At 44.4% G+C, this 24,997-nt stretch overlaps 1 protein-coding gene across 3 annotated transcripts in view; it reads left to right on the forward strand.

Moving 5' to 3' along the window:
• The window catches only part of LOC135394424 (mRNA-capping enzyme-like), a 146,288-nt gene that overhangs the window by 100,916 nt on the left and 20,375 nt on the right, over positions 1-24,997 (forward strand). For 2 of the 3 annotated variants that reach the window (XM_064625159.1, XM_064625158.1), the window contains 2 exons: positions 3,282-3,353; positions 7,529-7,629. In XM_064625159.1, the coding sequence (XP_064481229.1) occupies positions 3,282-3,353; positions 7,529-7,629 (173 nt within the window). Of the gene's footprint in view, positions 1-3,281; positions 3,354-7,528; positions 7,630-16,267; positions 16,535-24,997 lie in introns of those variants that run through there. The other variant, XM_064625160.1, reaches the window with a different exon arrangement.

A 24,997-nucleotide genomic window follows, 5' to 3' on the forward strand; every position in this document is an offset into this window, starting at 1 on the left:
ACATTCAAAGACACGGCCCGCCCAAAGGCGGACCACGTTGTGAAGGGGTCCTTCTCCAAAATACAAAGGACCGGCTCACTTTCGCCTCCCTCCTTGAAGTTGAAGGGTGACCTGAGCATATCAAAGTGAAAATGGATGCAGATAGCACAAATACTATCTTTATAGCTTGTCTCCCATGATCTGGCGAATCCAAGAGTCCTGTTTGCGGCTGCGTTTAAATAGAACGGATGTGGTATCTAAATGTATTTTATTTACTCACACGAGCAACATTGAAGTGAGGAATGGCTTGAGGTATTAACTCAAGACTAACACAGCGTATTCTGTACGTTCACCAAAAATTGAACTTTCGCAGTGCAGTCTCGCGTCTTTTTCTCTCTCGCAACATGCCATTCCATCGGAGAATTCCGTGAGGACTAGGAAAATTTTTAAACTGCTGACACGCGGCATCCGGCAGATATACGGAAAGGGACATCCATCTATGAAGCTCCCAGTTGTTTTATGGATGCCTATGGTACTGGCACGTGGCCTGTTTTAGGCTGCGAGCGTCGCGCGATGCTTAATCGTCTTTACACGCTGGGCCGTTCGCAGCTTGTGTCTCTGAGTGCTGGTCAGTTTCAGGGAGGCTTTTTAGGGGTCACATATCACGAACCATATTTGACTGAATCTTGAAGCGATATTAGAATATTCCGAGTCGCAATGTGTCTGACGGCATAAAACAGTAGTTTAATACTCGGAGGCCTATCGGCCTGTCAGGACATGAAAACTGCCATGTTGAATACGGTAAGAATGTCGGCTACAGTGTTGTTAATTTCTTATAACAGCTATAGAGCTTTCAATAGAAGGAAACACTAAAGGACAAAACTAGGACTGGACACGACGCAGTTTCCGTGTTATCTTTTGCAGTTCTGTCCTTTACTGGGTCTTGCATAGAGTGTTTTAGCGATACGCTATGTGATATCTCTGATGTCCTATTAGGGGCCCCTGATCTACTACTAGACATCACCTGTTTGACCACAAAGCCTCGTTGACGAACCATTGGGTTCTGGGGCCACTAAGCTCTCCTGATGGGCAGTTGGATACCTTTGCTTTGCCTCCAGGGGCCCTGTGGTACCATTAGGCCTTTTTGTGGGCCATTCAGCCCAACTGACGGGCTGTGGGACAGCATTTGTCGGACCGCTAACAGTCCTGTTGGACCACTAGGAGTTGTTAATGGTCTGACAAGCTGCTCTGACAGTCCAAAAAAATGTTCTAATGGACCATTAGAATTTCTGATGGAATCTTGTCGGATTTTTCGATCGGGTATGTTTGTCAGAGACTTTGTTTAGGTATTTCGAGCGCAGCTGGGTGCTGCTTGGCATCGTTGTTGTAGCAGGGCAGTTGCCTCTAATAAAGAGCTGTCCTTTCATTGATCAGCTTGCTCAAGGCTAATGCTGCTGTCCCAAACCGCCTTTACACAGGCATGAATTGCGCCTACCGCCATGTTTTCTACAGCTTGCTGGTGATAACATGCATTGAAGATTGTTGGTTCCTGTTGCCTCTCTTACTCAGCTTTTTTTTTTTCTCTCTTCTTTTAATCTAGCATGTCTTGCTAATGCAAGGTGTTCTCTTATATGGTCGCAAGGTCTCTGTAGGGTCAAATATTTCAAGTATTTGATATTGGTGTTGGGTATGGCACTGGTGTACTTGATGAAGAAAAAAGAAACCGAAGCTCTTTGGTTGCACGTAATGTATGAGTTTATAGCTCAAACATCGCCATACCAGCACTGGACAGCTGTTTCGGCATTATTGGGCCATCATCAGCATGGCGCAGGAAGGCAGCGTTTGAGCGGATGTCGTGAGAAGGTCACATGGAACGTGATGCCCTCCCGTCAAGGCGACAGCATCATTAACTGACGGTCCCAGTACAAGACAGTGAAGTACCTGAAGAGAAAAGAAGTTAATGCTCTTTGGCTAGAATCTTTCCTGAAAGGTAGCAAGATAACTCCAATCAGTATAGGATCTTACTCTTCTTGTTTGTCCTGTTATGGACTGATTTCCGTTTTACCGTTGTAAAGTGGTAGAGGAAATTTTACATTAAAGATTGCTTTATTTTCTACAGGTGAATAATGTGTTGACACAATCCCAGTTCGGTATTCAAAGGGGAAAGTCCACAGAAATGGCTCTACTTTCTGTTAAAGAAGCAGTTTCGGAGAAACGTGAGAAGCGCTTGTAGTAGAAAGCACTTCATGGACTTTGCACTTCAGTTGCTTCACTTTGAGAATATGTGGTGCTGTCTCAACGCACGCAGTCTACTGCCGAAGCACACAGGATATAATTTTACACTGGCATGGTATATCGAACCTCGTTTCAATCGCCTCCGTCTTTAAGGCGCTCAGAAGTTCGTTCCTACAGTGCCAAATGTTAAAAAATTGAGACTTTTTCAAGCAAGAAACAGTTTGACTGTTTTCATTTTGAACTTTTTTTCTTTTTCGTCAAACTCTTTTTTCGTTCCTACGCACTCTCAATCAGGTTCAGTCCCAACCAACACGCACTACAGATTCTCATACTTTTTTTCTCTCTGTCAATAATTTCCGCCCAAAAAAATATTGAGCTGGGGTGACCATGCCTACACCCCCCACACCACGCCACAGGATGTCAGTGCTAGTGTGGGGCCACACAATGCATTTGTTGATCAGTGCAGTAAGTTGTTTAAAATAACGTGTAGGGTGCACCTTATATGAAGCAGTTAGCTGGGTATCTTGCCGTTGAGACCGTCAAGAGATTTATTGTTACACTTGTAATAGTGAGCCAAGATGTGAACAGAACATCTCTAATCGAAGACTGACTGACTCAGCACGGTTCAGCAGGTGACATGCGTAGTGTCTCGTCATCATCTACCTCAGTCCACTGCAACACTGGAGTCTGTAACCCCGCTTGCACATGTATCACAGGCATGCATGGGATAGGCGACGTGTTGCACATCAAGTGTCTCACGAGTTGTACGAGTCGTCGCGCGTCAATTCACTGACAACAATAAGTTGTCAAGGGGAGATGGAGGCACATATTTCTTGAGCTGTTCTGAGTGGGCTGTTTTCAGGAATGTGCTGTTGTGGGTACGACTAATTTTGACGGATAATTTGGACCACCTGGGGTGTGCACAGTATGCACAAACGATAACAAAATATTGCTTCCTTGTGCCAACCTTGGATGCTTTCACTTATATGAAATAGTATTAAAATGATACTAGTGAGATTTCACTGTGTATGTCTCTACGCTCTGACGCCCTCCTGTTTTCTCTTCAGCTCCTAGGTGAAAAATTTTCTAGAAACATGTCCCACGAAGTGGATGGCCTTATTTTCCAACCTGTGCCAGACGTAAGTCCAATTTCTCATCTCATTGTTACATGTCATACTAACCTAGGACCATATTTGGAACATTGCTATGAAGCTGTTACATCCTTACTATGTCCTCTTGGACCATGTCTAGGTGAAGTACAACAGCTAACTGTCCTTGAAAAAATATTTTTCAAAAAATTGAATTGAAAAAAAAAAATTGAATTGATTTAACTTAATTTAATTATTGACTACCTGTAGCTCAATATCGCAGCATCATCGCCAGTCGATCATTGTCGGCACGCTATCGCGCCTATATTGGTGCTCAGCATCGAGATACGCTTCATTTGTGGAAGATAAAATCGAACGTGACAACGTCTATTCTCAAAATACTCTGACAGGCGTTTGGGTCGTCCACATGGAGATTTGGGTTAATGCTGTTTTACATTCCATAGCGCTTCTTCGGAATCTATTCTTTGGCCCATATCTTGTCCCGGTTTCTCTTGTATGCACTCTGCATCGTCCACAAGGAGCGCAAGTGCAATAAGTTTTCTTTTTCATTGGTTCATCCTACGCTAGACATAGACGAAATGCAAGCGCGAAAACGAAAACAGAAGGGATCGGAAAACTGACAGGCCGTCGGGAAAACTGACTCATGTGAATGGTAGAGAACGAGCGAGTGTCTTCAGACGAGTAGTGACCTCGTTTATCTTGGATATCCTCTCCCTCCTTTCCGACTTGCTTCCGGCAGAAAACTGACTTGTGTGAATACAGAGTGAGGCTGTGTCATGGGGAATGCATGCAGCAGAAATTACAAGCTCCCTCTTGAATTGGGACTGTATGCAACAAACTCGGGTACCATTCAGTGTGGACTTCGCACACTGAATGCAGTTGTCAATGACAAACAATGTTGTGGTTGCGAATAACTATTTGGCATCCCTTATTAAAACAAACCATAAAATAATGGTCACAATGGGGCTGGCAAGGATGACCCTTTACATTTTCATCTCAAGTACATCATCTCCTATTCCTCAATAGCAGGCATTCTAAACACTGAAACAGGCAAGCTGTGCACTGTTTCTGTTTTTCTAATGATCAGTTGAAAACAAAGGAATTCACAAGGAATCTGCCTCTATGAAGGCCAAGTATTAACAAATTAAGCAGCTCAAAGAAAAGGTGCCGAGGCCAGGGATCGAATCTCGGTCTTCTGATTTCCGGGCAGATATGCTACCTCTACACCACGACAGCAGTCTTTCCTTGAGCTAGAGTGCCTCAGTTACAAGGGGGACGGACAACCATTCATGCTATTCCCATTCTCTCTCACATATTACTCACTCACTGACAACAAGAATTAGCCGAGGCAGGAACAAATATGGATGACACAAACATTTAAGCCTTGAATCTATAGTCAGTAACAACTTAAGTCCTAATATTGGGACCGCCCACTCATCCGTGGAAGGCTCCTGTGATTAGCTACCATCCTTTGCACGACGGCCCTGCTTCGCGATGTAGTGCCGGCTCTCTCTCTCCTTCCAGTCCCCACTTGGCCAACGCTGCACTACATTCACGCGTGCGGAGCAGTTCTTGTGTGGGGGCAGGGTCAAGTGTATGACTAATGTTGTCACTGACTATAGGACAGGAAAGTCTACTGTCGTGGTGTAGCGGTAGCATATCTAACCAGAAAAGAGAAGACCCAGGTTCGATTCCTGGCATCAGCACCTTTTTCCATGAGTGGCTTAATTCATTGCTTAATATCTTGTGCTCGTGTTTTCTGTGTTGCCCATTGCTCAGGCTTCCTCAAGATGGAAGCATTAATGTTAGCATTTTCTGAGCTTTTTCTCCTTTCCTTTCTTTATCTTCTTTCACACACTTTCTTTACTTGCCTCCACTTGCCCCAGCCTGTTCATTCCATTGGCATCTGTAGCAAATTTCAAGCTTTGTTCATCACAAGTGTAGCAAGGGAAGGTAGTTTGTGTACTGACATGTGCAAGTATAATGTCTCCCCACCTCTGTCTTTTGGCTGCTGGTTTATTCCTTCAAATGTTTGTTCATCACGTGATTCCAGTATACGCGCAAAAGAAATTCAAATATTCTGCCATGAACGGCACATGTGTGAGCAACACATGAGATGCGCAGCGTAACATGCATGCCACCACACGGCGCATGCGGTCGTGCTATACAAGGTACAATGAGAAAGTTCCCGGGTGTGCAAGCACACCATCAGGAATGCAGCTCGTGCAGCCCATTGCCCTGGGGAACAAGCAGGAGAGAAAAACAAAATGAGTGATGAGGCTCTGACTACAGGACGTCCTGTGGACTATTTCGTCTACATTTATTTCATTGCTTTTCTTCACCTTGTTATTGATGTGTTGACGCTGTTGGGGTGCTGCGGGCTGTGGACCTGCGTTACGGGGGTTTGGTCCCCTTTGCGGGAAAACATTTACTGCGTGCTTTGATAAGGTATAATAACAACAATAAACAAACAAAGATGCAAATGTTCCCCTGACATTCCTGTCTCAAACTCTGGTACCACCAGAATACTGTTGAACATCCATGTAACGAAACTGAACATGACCATACTATAGCTTGTCAAACAGAGTCATTAATTAAATCAAACCTGTCAAGAAAAATGTCTGAAGCGCTGACCTGCACAGAAAATTCTATGCTTTGTTATTTTGTCATAAGACTGCTATAAAATATATGTGAAAGGCACTATTATTCTTGAATGTCACGCAGGTGTTATTGAGTAGAAATGTCATCGCCATACTTATGGTGCCGTTCACTAGTGTACAAAAAAAGTCAGTTTTGCCTGAACCGTCCTTTCCATCCTTTCTTACATAGCAAGTACAGGATGCTCGTAAGTCATGGACAACAATGCCCTTTTTCTTTTCACTCTTGAATATGGCATTGATAATCATAGTTTCCCCATCAGATGGCAAAACATTTCGTTTTCGGACTGCGCTGGTCACGAAGAAGCACAGGAAAAAGGTTGAAAGTGTCAAACACAAAAGTGTCACTGGACTGACTGCATGGCTTCCATAGCAAAAGTGATAGTATGGATGGGATGTCATGGCATGGCTCGATCTGCCGTTTATGGCATTCCACGTGACAACGGGAATAACCAATAAGAGCACATTGTGACGTTGACACTTCTACTCTCTTCCTCACTTGGGGAGCGGCACGTGCGGCGCTGCAACAGATATTTTCATGCTTTTAGTGCCTACAGGCTTCATTAAATAGCGCCAAACGCAGACGTTTGGTTATATTGAGCACAGAAATGTATTAGCATTTATGGCGATGCGTATGTGCAACAGAAATAATACATTTAAGTAGATGTTTTCGTCAAATTGACATTTATTGTATCGAAGTTCAGCTGTAGAACCGAAATGGCGTGACAGGCACTGCTTTACTATAGGTATCTGCTTTGCAAACGCTCACATGTACAACCAGTCCCTGGAGAACAGTTTCTGTAATTCAGTACGTCCAATTTACCAGGCTTTGCAAGGACCCAAATATCCAACCATTGCAAAAATAAACTTTAGTCTACATGAACTAGCCTTAAAAAGTCGGTAATTGTTCCTTGTGTAATGCTCTTGCTTGCGAATGTCTTTGCATCTTGTGTGTTTTCATTGTACACATATGACAATGGTGTCTGTAGTTATACCCTCAGGGTATTGCCTAGAAGACAACAATTAATGGATGATGATACATAAGAAGTCATTATATCCTCCTAGAACTTTTATTTGGATACAGTTCTGGTATTTCAAAGGTAGAATTTTATATTCTCTATGAACCATGAACAAGGTGCTGTGCAAGCTTTCCTTCTTGGAAGCTTCTATGAAGTACTGGAGAGGTTGAGGTGGTCAGACAAGCAAACTCAATGTGGTGGACAACACACAGGAGGCCTTCACAGTGCACTGAGTCTCGGCACAACCAGAAGGACAACACAAGACTCAAACCGAGCACTCCAGTCGTCCACCATATTGAGAAGGACGGCAATATGTACCAGTATACGCCCCTTCTGTTTGTGTCTGAACTCAGGCTTTTGCAGTATTAGAGTTTGTCTACTGCTGGCCTGCATCTATGCAATAGTGTTAGTTACGACAGGAGTGTATGGGATTGCATCTTTCCTTTACTTCTGGAAGTCCAGGAAGAGATTCCAACAACTGAATATATTAGTACCATATATCCCACATACTCTGCCCTGTTTTGTGCAGGAGTACACCTGTGGTAGGACAATGAGTGTGCTGAAGTGGAAACCTCCCCACCTGAATTCAGTTGACTTCCGGCTAAAGATAGTAAAAGAATGTGGCCAAGGGTGAGTTGTCAGTAAATGCTGAGCCCAACTTTGTGCTCATTTTTATGTGTTTTATGATAGAAATGAAACAGGCCTTTGTAAGTGCTCATTGACTGTCCCACTTGTTATGCACATGGCATGGGTATGGAAGGCCTCTTACAACCCCTTAGTTTCCAGCATGTGCGAAAGAGATATAGTAGTATTGTAGGCTTCAAATGAAGAGGATTTATCAACACTTTCTTCATATGCATATACGTATAATAGAGTTCTTTAAAAGTGCTGCTGAACATGACCATCTTCCCTTCACTGCTGCATATAGAGTGTGTGCATGAGTTATCTTCCTTCTCTAACACCTTAGTTGCCAGCCGTCATTCCATTGGCCAGCCTCCTGAGTCATGATTATGCTGTGAAACATAAGCTCAGTTTTGTCCTTTGCCCACATTCGGCCATCCTTTTTCTTTTGGTCGACCTAGTCGAGTACGTTATTCATATAGATTAGAAAGGTCCAACCCAGCCCAGGCCAGCCCATCTGCCGGGTCGGGTAAAGCCTTTTGGCAGTGCTGGGACTGACTTGGGTTTGACATTGTGGGCCAGGGTCCGGGATCATACATTAACGGACCAAGATCCGACCCTGGCCTGCGTTGAACTTCAGCCGTGGTCAACTTTTATAGCATGCTACTGTGTGGTTGCCCAAGCAGTAGACAGTATTGGCCCTATGTTGGCTGAGCATTGGCGATACGGGTCCCATATAGGACCCGTTTTGCCAATGTGGGGAAAATGTCGGCAATGCGGGCCCAGTATTGCCAAGCTTGAACCAATATGGGGAAAATCTTGGCAATATAGGGCCAATTTTACCCATGTGCAGCCCATATTGGCTAAAAATGGAAAAATTGGCGGAACATGTATTGGGTACATACTATACCAAATGCCCAAGCAGCATGCCAGTATTGGACGTTGAAGCGTGTGAAATGCCCTACTCAGTACGTCGTTACATCCAACAACTTCCCGCAGAGGATACACATCGTTCGAAATAGTAAACATCTCGCAATTCCACTGTAACATGCACTGTAACTCAACTGGTACAAACAGCCGCCATCTTGCTTCGCGATGCCAATCAGTCGTAGCCAAGGTAAATGTAGTATGTAGCTGCTGAATAAAACGAAACGACTCGGAGCGAGTAGTTTTTCCTGCCAAATCACGTGTCCTACGACTTGTATGCATATGCACGACAATTGAATTGGTCGTTTCATTCGAGCGAAAACGTCCGTGCTAATACTCTCTAATGACAATGGAAGCAGCAGATCAAGTAAAAAACGCAACGCCTGATAGTGCAGAATATCTTTTCTGTAACGTTAAGTGCCTTGAAGTTTCTGCAGATCCATTGCGAGTTGCTGAGACGTATGTCCGTCACTGTTCCAAAAGTGTGTTTCGCTCCCTCGTACTCTAGGAGCAGATTGGAAATCTTTGTGGCATGTAGGCAGGCGCTGCCATGCCAATGAAGGTTCCTGAGGGATGTTCCGCATACATGGGGTGCGTTCGAATAGTGATGCGTCACACATGTCGTCACAGTGTGCGTCATATGTGCGCCTTCGAGCTAAAGTATTCGAATGAGCACTCTGGTTGGTTGGATGGATGAATACTGTGGTCTTTCCATTCGGAGCTGGCGGTAGCTTGCGCCACCTAGCCTAGAATTGACACATTATTGAGATTGAAATTTTTTCAGATGATCAGAACTATTCACACTACCTGTGTTTACATTGGAACTAACTACATTATTCCTATGCCACCAATCATTTAGTCGGTCTTTCGTATTTTGTACTGTTAACTTCACCTCTATCGTTTCAGAAACCCAGTGCTTCCCATAAGGTCACATCACTCAGCAGTCTCCCCTTCTTGTCCACATATACCACATGTTTTGTCTCTGACATCTGTATATTTTGCAACATCAGTTTTCGTTTGTAACATCTCTGTCCTCGCCTCAAACAGCAACGTGCTTGCTCTAGTTGTCGAAAATTCCCTCTGACCGTATTTCCCTTTTATATTCCCTGTACACCCCAAGTGACGGTTTCACCTGCATTTTCTAGTTTAGTGTAGTTTCCGATTCCCTTACCCTAGTCTTTATGCTTTTCTTCTTACTTTCCTCGTCCCAAGTTAATATTTAGCAGACAGATGCCTAGTTCTTTGTCGCCTCCGAAAATCGGCGCAAGCGCGAAGAGCACTCGGCAAAGTCTGCATCAGAGGAGACTTCCCAAAGTGCGCCTTCTGTGACGCGCATGTGCGCCTATGGAGAATTTAAATGACACACCATTATGGCGGCACTTCTGGTGTGCAGTATGCGGTGGCACATCTCAGACTATTCAAATGCACCCATGTTTTCTGTGGTGGGTAATCCTGTGTGACTACCAGATCCCAGACTAAGGGGGATCTAACCCCCCCCCCCCCAATCACGTACAACCCTGTTACGAAGTTGGAGTATCTGCACAAAAATCAACATGAAACAACATCTCTTGTTTGTTGCTTTGTTTGTAACAAAATAATAAAATTGATACTACACATTAAAACTAAACCTCAAACATGGCAACTCCAGATATATGGTAAAATCAAATACGGACTCATCACCGGCAATATTGGCACAACATGGGGGAAATGGGCTCGCCCAGTATGGAGCCTGGTTGCATTTGCCATGGGGAACATTGACAGCCCATATTGGACCAATATTAGCAGTCCTGGCAGCCCATATGAGTAATATTTTACCAATATTGGCATGCTGCTTGGGTGACAGGTAGGGACAGGCAGCTGTCTTTCTCGGGCTGGTTCTGGGCTTGGAAACCTACAAATTCTTATGGCTTGGGCCAGACCCGAGCCAGGTATAGGCCGGGCCACTGGAGTGCCCCCGGCCTAGGAATGCGGCCCGTGCAGTGCTCTCGGGTGAATATAAAGGACCTTCCAAACTTGACCCTGTTTATTTCATTGGCTATACGTAGGGCTTAGAAGAAGAAAAATCCAGAAAATATGCCCCGGTCAAAATGGCCAAGGCACTTCCGAAGCATTTCATTGAAAGCTCTTTCAACAGATACTTAATTTCTCATTTCCATGAAGAAATATAAGCCTCAGCTTGGGCAACACTCTCAAGAAGGACGACACATTCGACGTGCAGTACGTGTTGTCCTTCTTGAGAGTGTTGCCAACGCTCCGGCTTATATTTATTCATGGACCTCTTTCATACAAGCTGGCCTGCATTTATGTATCTTAAATGTCATATTTCTGATTTCATCAGGAATATTTAATGCTTCAAAGATAAGTTCAGTTACTTCACGTAAACTTCAGCTGAATGGATAGCCATGATCGCAACTACAAATCAACTAATGAAAAGTTTTCTGGCACTGATAAATATGCACTTATCGTCCTGAAGATGAGCTTTTGAACAACGTCAATCCTATTTCGTTTTGTACTTGTTGCCGACCTCAATTTCTGCAGGATCTTCAAAGGAAAAAAAATTCTGTGCCATTGTCCATTTGTGTATCATAGTTATTGCATAAAGTAAGCACAGCGAATCTGGAAGAATACTGGGTATAACACAATTTGTGTCCTAGAAGCAAATAACAACCAATAGTACTTTCTTTCACTGTTTAGAGGATGCCATTTTATTACATGACTTCTGAAAATGACTGGAAAAAAATTGTACATAAGAAACCACAGGAGCAACAACATAGACAGTCTCATGAAATGGCAAATCTGACCGGAATGAAGCAACAAAACACACAATGATAGATTAGAAATAAGCTGTTTGCTGATTTTTGACGAGCATTGCGATAGGATAGGTAGAGGTATTGTACACGTTTTGTTTATGAGCCTCTGCTTTCTTGCTTCTATCCCCATCTCATGGGGCACGTTAAGTGGCTGCTCCGGAGCTCGACTGTTTGGCACTCCTACAGTTCACTGGTTATGCTCGCGCTCTGAGTTGCGTACGCTACTTCCAGCCTAGAAGTGGCAGTGGATGGGCAATTATGCGTAAAACAATTGCTGAAAATATCACCATGATTGCGCAGGTTATTACGTTCCCAAGCCATTCCGAAACTTTCCGACCAAACCGAAACTATACAGGATTTCTTTCTTCAGAATAAGCTACGCTTCACGTAGCTTATTTAGTGACTCTACCTTTAGTCTCACCATATGTTCTAGTCTTCTTTTTTTTTACCTTCTCCAACGTCCTGCGGTCTTGTCAAAAGTTATCGTATAGATTATTCTCCCACAAAAGTCTTCTAACACTTTGAATACATTATGCAATAGCAGGAAATAGACCAACTTGCACAAGATTTCCGACCACTTACCTGCTGCAAACGGGTTAGCATGGCACACGGCCAGAAGAGGACAGATGACCGAGACAAATAATAGGAAAGCGCGCCCGTTCACATTCCTTCGGTCGTTGTACCACCTGTCTAATTGTAAAAGAAAATCGTGGGGGAACGCATAAGGCTGTTATTCGAAACGTGTCTCTTGTGTGCTTCCTTGTTTGTCTTTCTCGCATTCTCGCAACGTGTCCTCGGCCTAACATATTGGCCTTGGCTCATAATCGTTGTTGTGAACGAACTAAAAATCGTAGAACCCTATGTTTGCGCCTAGAGAGCAATACGTGCGTGTAGTGTGCCTGCGGGCCAAATCTAGCGGTACAATGAACGACTGTAGCATTTCGTGCAGCACTATCTTCGGTACGCAAGCAGCCATGATCTCAAGGGAATATAAAACTGTAATCGGTATCATCAACATAATTATCGTAATGAACCTAATTATCGCAATACGCTTGAATAATAGCAATTGTGCACCTCACCGCTGAATCATATTCGGTTGCTGCAAGTGTCACTGACATCCTGCGTGTTAGATAAAGCTGTTAGGGGCAACAAGCAGGCTCCTACAAAAGAATTGTCACTGGTAGGCAATGAATGTGAACACAGAAAAGGCTACGAGCTCCCAAACACATCTTCTTCCTTTATTTTTTCTATTTTTTGCTTCATTGTTTCTAATCGAACGGAAGGAACCGGGTTATGCACCAGCTTGTCTGCGTCCTGTCCCTTCGGTCGGCAGTTAGGTAGCGGAGTACCGCTATTCGCTACTCCTCTGAAACGCCGCTACTCATTCCGAAACGTAGCGCGGTACGGCTACCGGAAGGAAATATGTACCGGCGCTACTGTCAAGCTGCCTCGTAAGATATTTTTTTTTATGAAGAACATGTAACCATGATGAGTAGAGCCCAGACAACGCTTAGGCAATAAAATATTGTTTTATGCAGGAACTGTTGTTTAGAGCTTGGCTCTCTAGTGTCTCTTCGCTTGTATTTCTGACATTCTTGCAATGTTTCCACAGAGTAACATATTGGCTTTTGATCGAAACAACTGTTGTGTACAGAACTAAAAATCGTAGCATCCTATTTTTGCCCCTAGTAAGCAATGCGTGCGTGTACAATGAACGCTTGCAGCATTTCGTACAACAGCTGTCTCGTTGCAATCTTTTCGCTGCGCGACGTACAAGCAGCCCTGCTGTCAAATGTCATAGAACTGTATTCGTTATTATTATAATACTTATCACAATGAAACTGCAATTATCACAATAGGCTCGAATCATAACAATTGCGCCCTTCGCTGCGCATGACGAATCAACTTCGGTCTCCCAGTGCCACTGACAACTTCTATGACAGGGAAGCCTGTTAGGGGCGGAAAGCAGGCTGTTACAAAACAATTGCCAGTGAATACTATTGCTCAGAGAGAAAAGAATATAAGCCAATCCCCTTCCCCAGAGCACGGGTCCAGGAAGAAATGCCCCCGGAAAAATTGTCTCCGGAAGAAATGTTCCCTGGAAGAAACGTCCCCGGAAAAAATGTCGCCTGAGGAAAATTCACTTTTGGTACGCGTGGACTGGTTGACTTCGGACGTTGACTTTTTACTATATAGGACGGTGTGAATGTTTGGATTTTTGAGCACCGAAGCAAGTAATCATATATCCTATTCCATTTCCTAATCAAATATGGAATTCAATGTTCGAATTCCAAATCGAATTGATGCTTCTACTGAACTGAATATATTTGAAGAGACCCGGCACATGGAGAACAAAAAAAAAAAAAAAAAAGTAAGCGCTATACTTACACATACATATACTTACCGTACATGTTTGTATTCCAATATATGCTGTATATGTATCCAATTATGGTTATTCAACGAGTAGCTTAATTTATTCGTATTCAATTCAATTTTAAAATGACTATTCGCACAGCATTTCTTTGCCTAGGTAGTCGCTGTGGGTCAGTTTTGGTGAATTTACTTCCTTGTGTCTTGCAACAATGCGGCCTGTACAGTCATGGGGCTCCCGAGATGTGATACCGCTAGACATATTGAAATATATTTTTGTCTGTCAATTTTGTTGCTTCCCCCCCCCCCCCCCGCATTTTATTTCCCTCTTTACACATCACCGTGCACGTCGATCTGCGCACTTCTAAAAAAGAACTTGACATGCTCCTAGTCATTCCGAATGACGTCTTCTCTCCTGATTTGTTGAAACTGGACATCGTACTACTTTCTGTGACACTTCACATTTCTGCTAATTAGCAGAGAAAATATTTTTCCGTGTTAGCGCTGCAAAGCAACTATTGCTGTACGCGGTGTACAGGCGTGGACAGAGGACAGCAGGAGGGAGGGTCACAGGGGGCTAGTATGCGTCCTGGGTTGACTTCAGGGCTAAGTGAGCCGACATTCGTCAGGAAAGTCAGACGGAAAACCCAAGGAAAACCTCAGAGAGCACACCTGGTGACAGGATTCGAACCGTGTCACGTTGTATCAACGAACGTGAAATTGATTGCAGTGTATTCCCTACGAGAAATCGCAAGTGAAAGTAGGTCGAGCTTTCAAAGTAAAAACCCTTAGTAAGTGGTTAGGAATTTTAGTAGTTATTTTGAGCCGGAGGACTTCAAGACCTGCAATATCGCAACCGGGGATTTCGCAAAAATTCCACGCGTACCAAAAGTGGATGTTTCTCGAGGGCACATTTTTTCCGGGGGACATATTTTCCAGGGGACATTTTTTCCGGGAACATTTTTTCCGGTTCCCCCAGAGCACGCGCGTCTTTGTCTCGTTTCTTTTTCTTTCCAACTAGTTTCTTTGTTTTCTACATGTGGGGGAACTGAATGAAGAACCGGAGCATGGAAGGAGGGGGCACCACGGTAAATGTTTATTATGTAGGCAAAGGGAAGGAGTGCTGTCGCATTCATTTTGCTACAAGGAATTTTTGTCGCACGATAACTATCTTACAATGCAAATGCAATTTCTTGGATTGAACTCTGAAATCTGTAGACGGATCCTCCGTTTACTCGCAAATACAACGATCGTCTCATGACAAACTGTGGGCAATCAGCGCCGCGTAACGCGATGGAGACGACTGAAATAAACTAGTGAAATGACCACATTTCGTGGCGAAAGATCACACCTCTCGTCATCTCACAAAGCGATAACACGAATCGCAGCCAAATAGAAAAAAAAAAAGTTATCTTCACCTACTAGTCACGGCCGCTACTATGCGGAATACGGACAGGTTACATAGCGTATAATTGTCGACTTCCCTATTTTACTTCGGTTATGCCATTCCTTTGATTCTTATCATTTTGTGTGCGTACTGTGAGTTGAACTTCTAGTTTCAACAGAAGTGGTAATTTCATACTTCATTTCAAGAAATAATGTTTCTGTAAGCTGTATTGAGATAAAACTGCTACCGATCGGCACGTGAACAGACTCTTCACAGCTGACTGCAATTATTTAGTATTTGTGTCCGTTTTTTATGACGGTTGTTTGACCATTTTGCATTTGAGATATATATTTTTATATATCTCAAATATATTATATTTTGCACAGTCTTCGTCACACGCTACACGCGCGGCAGCTACCCCCGTGCTACTCAAACCACGAAAGCACGAAAATCAACTCGCCATCTTGCACGACAGTTTCAGAAGACTTTTACAAAACAGTCCTCCCTTCTACACACGTATAAACACCGGGTACAATGGCATACAGAAGAGACTCAAGGTCAAAGGGTCCAGTCGGGAGAATCGCGCGTGGGACATCTGTCCCACGCGCGATTCTCCCTAACGGGGTCATTCACGGAAACCGCGACGGTGGTGCCCCACCGTAGGAAGTCCGTAAGTAAATTCAAGATGGCTACCGTGAGACCGTAGCCTTAATGGGTGGAATGATGACTTTTTTTTACTCTGGGGTCGCTACTTAACGTGCCCAGTACAAGAGTTAGCTCCAGCACGAGCAGAACAGTGCTTCTCCTAGGAGTCGAAGTCCCCATCTCCAGAATATATGTTGGGTAGAAGAAATTGCTGAAGCACTGATGAGTTTTCAGCTACCATGTTGCTGGAATTATCCCACCACTGCCACTGAAATGCGGCGACCGGAAAAACGTACGTGTTTAGTCCTCGTGTGAACGAGATCTGAAAACAAAACATACTGACCCCTGGGGCAGTGCATCCTGGGGCAGTATTTCCCCCTTCTTGTATTCGCTGCTGTTATTCATATGCAGAAATGCACCAGACCATTATTTTGTTTTATATCACTGTCCTCTTTTTGTCTGCATCTTTGCATTTGTAACTCTCCAAGCTTGGCTTCTTATTTTCCAGGCTACTTTAACAGCAATCGTACACACTGCACACCTGAGTGCTCTGGTTGAACAGGCTGTAACCCCTTTGCAGTACAGAAGATGGCTTGACCTTGTCACCACTCTACTTAAGCTCCCTTGCATTAGGACGCGACCCAGCTTTTCTGATAATTCTAGTTCTGATGATGGTGCTATGTTTTGTAGAACTATATATTCCAAATGAAAGACTCTTAATTTAACATCTAATACAAGTGGTACCCACCGAAGGTACGAAGGGTACACCAGGTACACGAAAAATAAATTATGGTACGCATGGCGCTGTATTTACCGTGACACACCTTATGCATCAAACTAGTCCTTTTTACATTAATGTGATTTGCACGAAAGCATTTGAGTTGTTATTACGTTATTCCATCACTTTTCAACAAATAATATTGCTGCAAATGTTTCTTTAATTGGCTTTTTGTAGTGATACCAATCCCATACGAATTACGACAAAAGACGGTCACGGTGAAGAGACAGGTCAGGCAAGCATTTTAAAATACGAGCATGGGTGTTGATTATTCACAAATTATCAAGACGTGGGTCGATACATATGAAATCACAAGCTCATCATAGTTAACAATGTAGAAGCATGTACGCATCCTTGGAGTGAATAAAGTGTCATTTCCAATATTCCACAAAAAAGATGAAGGGAAATTGTGAGCATTGTCGTGAAATCTACACCACTAGATGCTTCTCAGTTGAGCGTGTCAATCCTTACAGCTCACGAACTGTGCAACACACTGCGGCGACGAACTGACCTACGCTTTATTCCGGTTTCAGTTCCACTGATGTGCAATGTGCAGTACAGTAGAATCTCGTTAATTCGAAATTGCTCAAGTCGAACCTCCGGATAATTCAAACGCGTCCCGTGCAAGCCACATGTATTTCAATGGGGAGAAACTCGCGGTCATTCAAACGGACGAGTGTATACGCCGGATAATTCAAATCAATGGGGCTCACGCTTCGGATCAGAACGGTCCGCATCACCCCATATCTCCCTGGTTATTGACCTTCCATACGGTCCACGTGTCCTTTTCCCAATGTGTTCTGTTCTAGGTCACTTTGACGTTTTACGACAGCATCAAGAAGCATACACAAATGCTTGCGTTTCTCCCTCCGCCCCTCCTCTCTCTCTCTCCCTGTTGAGGCCATGAAGGGTAGACATGCATTCTCGTACCGTCAGTCGCTTTTATGACTTCGCGACTGTCAGTATCGTTCTACAACACGTTCACTGCCATCATTTTTTTTCCCTAACTGGCACCATGTCAGCATAGACGACGTCGTGGAAACTGGGCTCTTAACTGACATGCACATCATCGACGCCGCGTGTGCCAACCGAACTACACCAGACGACTGTGCAGACTGTAGCGACGAAGATTGCGACGACTTGAGAGGGGATACGAGTGAGGCGGTATCTTCAATTCACGATTTTTTCGCGTGTAGATGGCGCCACACAAACATACGGGTCTCAGCCTGGAGAAAGCTGTAACCATTACCCTTCGTACAAATAACTTACTCCTCCGCAGGATTGTTTAGTCCCATAAACACGTGTGACCTTCTTGACTATTGAGATGCAGGGATCTCACGTCATGTTTGAGTTGCCAAGGTCAATTAAACTACAGAAAAAGAAGGAAAGAAAGCAAGAGGTCCTGACGAACACGAATTCTTCCGTTTTGTCCCTTTGTGAACTGCATCTGGTGACTTCTTGGTGTTATGTTATCTTCACTTATCTGACTTTCTCGACACAGCGTGAAGTCCAAATGTTATATTTCGTTCGCCCTCGCTTATTTATATTCACCTGCTGATTTTTCTTTGGCGCTGAGTTCTCACAGTAGAACATTTTGCAGACGGAATGTATTTATGGTGGAATGTTTGTATTTAACTGACTATTCAGTTTTAGCATATTTACTTTGATTTTTTGTGTATTTGTTTTGTGTATTTACTGTGTGCAAGTGAATCTAAATTTATTTGTCACAACAAACATTAACCGAATAAGTCCTTCAGAACCTAGACAAGTGAAGCGGTGCAGCAGACCTTTGCATTTTGTCTTTCTTTCTTTTTGTTTTTCTCGGACAGCGTGGATGTGCAGAGATCTGAGACTGCAGATGCATACTCTAAATAAGGTGGAACTACCGTATTTTCCGGTGTATAACATGCGCGTTATACAGTAAAAAAGGGCTCTGAAGAGGCCCTGCACTAACGGTGTGCGTTATACACAGAAATGTTTTCTGACAGAGTTCGTTTTCTGGTCGGCGTCGTACTAATTCTTGTCTCTTCCAGGGTGTGCTGTGAGTTTTTGACAAATCGCTTAGGGTCAGTTGACAAAGCCAGCGAAAGGGCGCTGGACTTCATAAAAATTAATGATGCTGCTTAAAGGGACAGTCCGGGAGAACCGGAAGTTGATTTTTTCCAACTGCCACAAAAGCTTACATGCTGGGTGGAAAGTTGCAGCTCACAAAATGGCATGGTTTTCGAGATATCGAATAAAAAATACTCCTCTGAAGACATCCGGTTTCGTTTTTCTCCCTCGCATACTCCTTGCCCCAAGAATCCTCTATGTATGTCAGCCGTCACGTGAGCATGACGTCCCCAATGGACAAAGTGGAGCGGAGGACTGCGCCGTTGCTGGGAATGCAGAGAGGTGTTTTTGTCTATGAGTGTACTGAACAGAAGACTACGTCGTCACACCTGTGTTTACATTGACGCTACTCTGCATTTTAGTCTACATAACGCGTGATTGCTACTCAAAAACATCATAATGGACAAATGCTAGCACGCAACAATCAACTATCGCGCAAGCAGGCATGCGCAAGTCACGTGCGGCATTGCTTTTATGCACGTCACGCGAGAGCTCGCTGCGGCCTTTACTCGGGACCAACTGCGGCATAGAAAAAAGTCGATTATAAATCGTGCGATACGATTTCTTCTGAAATATTTTGCACAGTTGTTGTGAGGAGTATTAGAAATCATAAGGCGGTGTTTCCCAGACCTATGTTTTCGACCGGACTGTCACTTTAAGGATGCTATTGAGCAGTCAACAATCCTGAATTCAATTCAGAAGGCTGGCGTGATTGAGAAGGGACGTGAAAGTAAATGTGTTTCAAATAAAGCATATGCATATATTATACATCGCCTTGGTTTATTGTGTATAGTGGTGGCAGTACAAAAGCTTGTAGCAACATTGCGGTGCGCGTTATACTTACAACTCTTTTCAAATTCGGCCCGTTTTTAGGGGTGCGCGTTACACACCGGAAAATACAGTAATGTTTTGATTGACTGATTTGTAAAAGAAAAAAGTGGAGATGTTAGTCCCAAGCCACTCGGGACTAATGGTTTATATGCTGTTAATTAAATGTGTTTTGTTGTACCATGGCAAAGTTTCCTTCTCACAGACGTCGAGTGGCTTTCGCGCACATATGGCTATATCCGATTTCAAAACTTTCCCTTTAAATTTGCTGCCAGCAATGAGAAGGGTGCCCAGAAGAAGCACAGACTGTCGGCTGCTCCCAACGTGAGGCCACTTTCTTCAATATATGTAGTTCGTCGAATTCTTCGCCAGTGCTGTTCAGCTGTGTTGTTCGTAAATGATAATGGTCTTAAAATAACTAGTGGTCTCCCCTCTTCGGCTGAATGAAGAGAAAAAAATTAATGAAAAAGCAGAGGACACTGGTTGCCTGCTCCATATGCTCGAATCGAAAGTTGCAGAAAAACAGGTGCGTATGACGCACTCCACGGAGCTTTGAACTCCCTTCCAACAAACGTCTTTCGAACAAACGGCGTCGATCAAACGCCTTCAACCAAACGGCATTTGACCAAACGACGTTCGATGAAATGGGCGGACACCCAGTTTTAGTTTATTTACTTACTTCGCACCTATGTGCAAGTGAATCTGGGATTCCTATACATGCACGCTATCCCGAAAAGAAATGTATATATATATATATATATGTTTATTTATTTATATGTATGGATAACTGGGTACAGATGGACGCGAAAAAAATAGACGAAGTGATGAAGAGACTTGGGAGGCTGTGGAAGGGTTAAAAAACGTTGCTACTTTTATTACATTAATAATTAAGGGGGTACTAGCAATAGATTTATAGTTAGGGGTCGACGTTTCGGCAGTCAGCGCTGCCTTCAACAGGACTAAACCTGGAAATAGGTGACAAGGGTTTATATACAAGGGAAAGGGGGAAATGAGAGGGGAACAGTGCACGTTGAGCGGCGTTGGTGATGTTGCAGGAGCATTGTTGCTGGTCGTCTACTGAGTACTTGCATGGTGTTGGCTGTCTTTCAGGAGAGTTCTCCTTGATCGTTTGATAAACCTGAAATAATAAAAAGAGAGGCGGCAGAAAGAACGAAAGAGGGTCGGGGGACTTGGTCTACGAGCTAAGGCTGCAAACTGTAGACAATACGCCGGGGTCTTCGTTTATCGTGGACTGGAATTTGTGGATTAGGAATGATTCACGTTGTTGCCTGCTACGGTCTGAGGGGAAACCAGATTGTAAGATGTACACGCGGATGTCCTTGAATGAGTGGCTGGTTTGATTGAAATGACGCGACACAGGGCGAGTTGGTTTCTTTGTAATATCGGATCTGTGATTATTAAAACGAATTCGAAATGATGTTGTAGTTTGGCCAACATACTGTGCTTTGCATGCGTTGCATTCCAATAGATATATTACGTTAGATGAGTTGCTGTTTGTGCTTCATACCCTGTCTGCAGTCTGCATTACAATACAAATTTGGCATCTTCTTCCGTTGCATGGGTGGCAGCCTTTGGTTGTAGGAGGTGACTTATTGACTTTTGCGCTAAGTGGTCTTGAAGATTCCTTGCACGACGATATGCTATGCGAGGCGGTTCTGGGAATATTTCTCCAAGGCACTCCGACTGTGTTAAAATTGGGTGATGATGTTTCAGTATGTTTTTAAAGTTAGGGACTGCGCCATTGAAGGTGACTGTAAGATTAATAAGCTTGGGGCGTTCGGGGCGTGTTGAGTTTTTTAGAAGTACACTGCGATTAGTACGGCGGGCTCTACATATCGCGTCCTTCACAAGATCCTGGGGGAAGTTTCGGCTGACCAGCGTGTTTTGAAGATCGTTAAGGTTTGCGTCCAGCTCGTCATCTTGGGAACAAATGCGCCGGTAACGGAGGGCCTGACTGTAGGGGATGGCCAATTTAATATGTCGGGGATGGCAGCTGTGAAACGATAGGTACTGTTGGGAGTCAGTCGGTTTTAGGTACAGATTTGTTATGAGGGTGCCATTGGAGATGCTTATATGGACATCTAGAAAATCTATGCTCTCTCTAGAATAGGCGTGAGTGAATTTTATAGTGGGGTGCACATTACCGAAGTTTTCAATAAACGACAAAAGGGAGTCTTCGGAATGTGGCCACAGAATGAATATGTCGTCCAAAAACCGCTTAAAAATTGGAGGTTTAATTTGACAGGTGCCAAGGAACCGTCCTTCTAGATCACCCACGAAGATATTTGCGTAATTTGGGGCCATCCTTGTGCCCATGGCCGTGCCGTTAACTAGAATGTAATACCTGTTGTTAAATTCAAAATTATTACGCGTGAGTATCAGAGAAATTAGTGTTTCTACGGCAGAGTCGTATGGTTTTTTGGAAAATTTTTCATATGCTACGACAGTGGCATGGATGCCGTCATCGTGAGGAATATTGGTGTACAATGAGGTAACATCGAGGGTTACAAGTAGGGACCCAGTCGGAACTTCGAGATCAGAAATTATTTGCAGGAAATGGTTCGTATCCTTTATGTATGACAGGAATTTTGGGGGGATGTCCTTGAGGAGGTGGTCAACGAACGTGGAGATCTTTTCGGTTGATGTGCCATTGGAAGATACTATGGGGCGACTGGGATTTCCTGGCTTATGAATTTTAGGGAGCATGTAAAATCGGCCTGGCTTGGGGTCGTGAGGTAGGAGGTACCCGAATAGATTATCGTCGATTTTCTTACTGGCCTTTAATTTCTTTAAAGTTTCTGTGATCTTGGTGCTAATGTCATTGGTGGGGTCATTTTCTAGGGGCCTGTAGAACGTTTGGCAACTGAGCTGCCGCATTCCTTCTGCGATATAGGTTTCTTTGTCCATGGTTACTAGTGCACTATCTTTGTCTGCCTTTTTTATTACTATACCACTGCGCTGCTTTAAGGCTGAGATACTGTCTTGCTCCCCTCTAGTGAAATTAGATTTCACTACACCACGGTCAGAATTTTGATAGGCCCGCAGGATATCCCTTTGAACAGCTTTTATGTACATATCTAAAGCTTTTTCCCCGTTCGAATCAGGGGTGAAATTTGACGGGGCTCCGAATTGATTTCGCGATGAGCTGGTTTGATCATGAAAATATTCTCTGAGACACAACTGTCTTGCAAAGTTATCTAAATCCAAATGAAGCTGATATTCGTTGTACAGGTCACTGTTTGGACAGAAGGACAGTCCCCGATTAAGAAGCGAGAGTTCGTGGTCAATGAGAGTTGCGGATGATAAATTCACGACATTATTTTTTACGTGACTTGCAGTGGGAACAATGGTTGTCGGTTGGGGGTTGGGCCCTGTATCTGCGGGATTTGTGGTGGGAGGCGCAGTCGTTGCGATGTCATTCGGCAGGGAGATATCATCGCCGGATAACTTCTTCTGTTTCCTTACGTTTAAGTGATTCCTTTTCTTTTGAATGAAATCGTCCAACTCCCTTGGTGATGATCTGAAATTTGGGATGTAATAGTGGCTGCGTCGAGCTCCTCACTCAGATCATTTACTGTACTGCGACAATAGGATATTAGAATTTCGGTAAGGTTCAGACTGGCCTGTACAAGGACGTTCTCCCAAAGTACGTGCTCTTCTGCGTGCAGTTGGAATGTGGGCCTGACATTAATTTGTAGACCTTTGGGGAATGACTTGTTCTTATTGTAAGTTTCTAGCATGTCGAGATGCGATTCGAACCTCGTAAGCTTGTCTGCCAATTTTTTAAGTTTAAAAAATTCGGGGGTGCTGGAAGCGGATGGGAGCTGGGGGTAAACTGAAGTGGACTCACCGGCGGTTAGTCAGTCCGTCCGTCCTCCATTCCTTCGTGCAGCTGCTGTCATAGCCTCCAGCATGTCCGCCTCCCTCAGCGTTGGCCACCACGGGTCCGGGACTGCAGGTGACCTGTGTTCCTTGTTTAGACGTCAGACGAATCCCGGCAACAGGAACTGGAGGCGATGGGCTATCTCCTCCACACCATGGAAGCTCGGGTGCAGTCTGTTCGCGGCCAGCACATGTGTTGGGGGCAGTCGCTGGAAGCCGTGGTACACGTAGAAGAGGTGCGGGCTGCGGCGGCAGCCCGCAGAATTGTTCAATATTGTTGAAGAGAAAGGCCCTCCCGTTGCACAGGAACTCCAGTCTCCTGTCAAGCAAAGGACGGCGGCGATTCTGCGCTCGGGGAAGAATCAACGAACAGATTACCTTGTCGATGCTGCCTCTTGATCGGATGTGCCGGATCAGGTCTCGGTAGCGGAGAAAGGCCTGCTGGGGGTCAGAGCTAGGCATATCGTTCGTGCCACAGTGCAGAACGACAATGCGCACGCTGGCCGGCAGCAGGTCAATCTCCGCTGCGAAGTCCAAAATCCGGCCACTGCTCCGCGTCACGAACATGGTTGGCATCTCCTTGGACCTGGGATCAAAATGGGAATAAAGATATTTGGTTTGAGAGTCACCTATTAGTGCTACGATAGGGGCAAAAGAAGGATACTTCCTTATGGGCTTCTTGGGTCCTGTTCGGTCGGCGGCCATCGCGGGGATATATGTATGGGTAACTGGGTACAGATGGACGCGAAAAAAATAGACTAGAAGTGATGAAGAGACTTGGGAGGCCGTAGAAGGGTTAAAAAAGGTTGCTACATTTATTAAGAAGACCAAGATTATTAAGAAGACCCAAGAAGGCCATGAGGAAGTATCCTTCTTTTGCCCCAAATGTAGCAGACCGATCTATAAGACAAGTGCGAAAACAGGGCCAGTGTAGAACCAAGTCTGGGCAGTAGCAGGCCCCTAGTCGGCCAGATGGTGGCCCACTGATTAACAGCAATGGTTTGCCAACAATGGACCACTTCTAACAAGGAGCACGGCCCATGGTTATGCAGTACTCTGATACTACAGCAGTGCGGTACCGCGCAGCTTCTGATGCCGCGCTATTGCATTCCCTCAGGGTCAGTCATAGAGGCATACAATTAGCACATGTACGAGAATAAGAAAAAAAAGAAAAAATGCATTGGCTGTCACAAAACTGATTCTTTTCACTGGATGTAGATTCACAAGGAAGGCGGGTTAGACGACACTTGTGTAGCTAGATGCGGCACGCGCAGGGGTGTAGGACTGCGGTTAATTTCTACCACCTGGGTTTCTTTAGCGTGCAACCGAAATCACGTACACGGGGTGCTCAAGGCCCACATACTGCTACTGTTTGCAAACAGGTTAGAACCCGCGATCCTGAGCTCAGCAAGCCAGCACACTACCGGCTGAGCTACTGAGGTCGATCAGAAGGTAACCTTCATCTCGCCTAGCTGGAGCTCAGAGGCTGCAGTGTTAAAATTAGGATCAGATATACAGCTATGCATGGTGAAAGTGTGCAATGTAAACACACAGACATGAGCTGGCATTCCAAAGAAGAAGAAAAAAGAACGATTATGGTACGGTTGTGAGAAGCTC

This window comes from Ornithodoros turicata, chromosome 5 (genome assembly GCF_037126465.1).
Source record: "Ornithodoros turicata isolate Travis chromosome 5, ASM3712646v1, whole genome shotgun sequence".
NCBI classification, from domain to species: Eukaryota; Metazoa; Arthropoda; class Arachnida; order Ixodida; family Argasidae; genus Ornithodoros; species Ornithodoros turicata.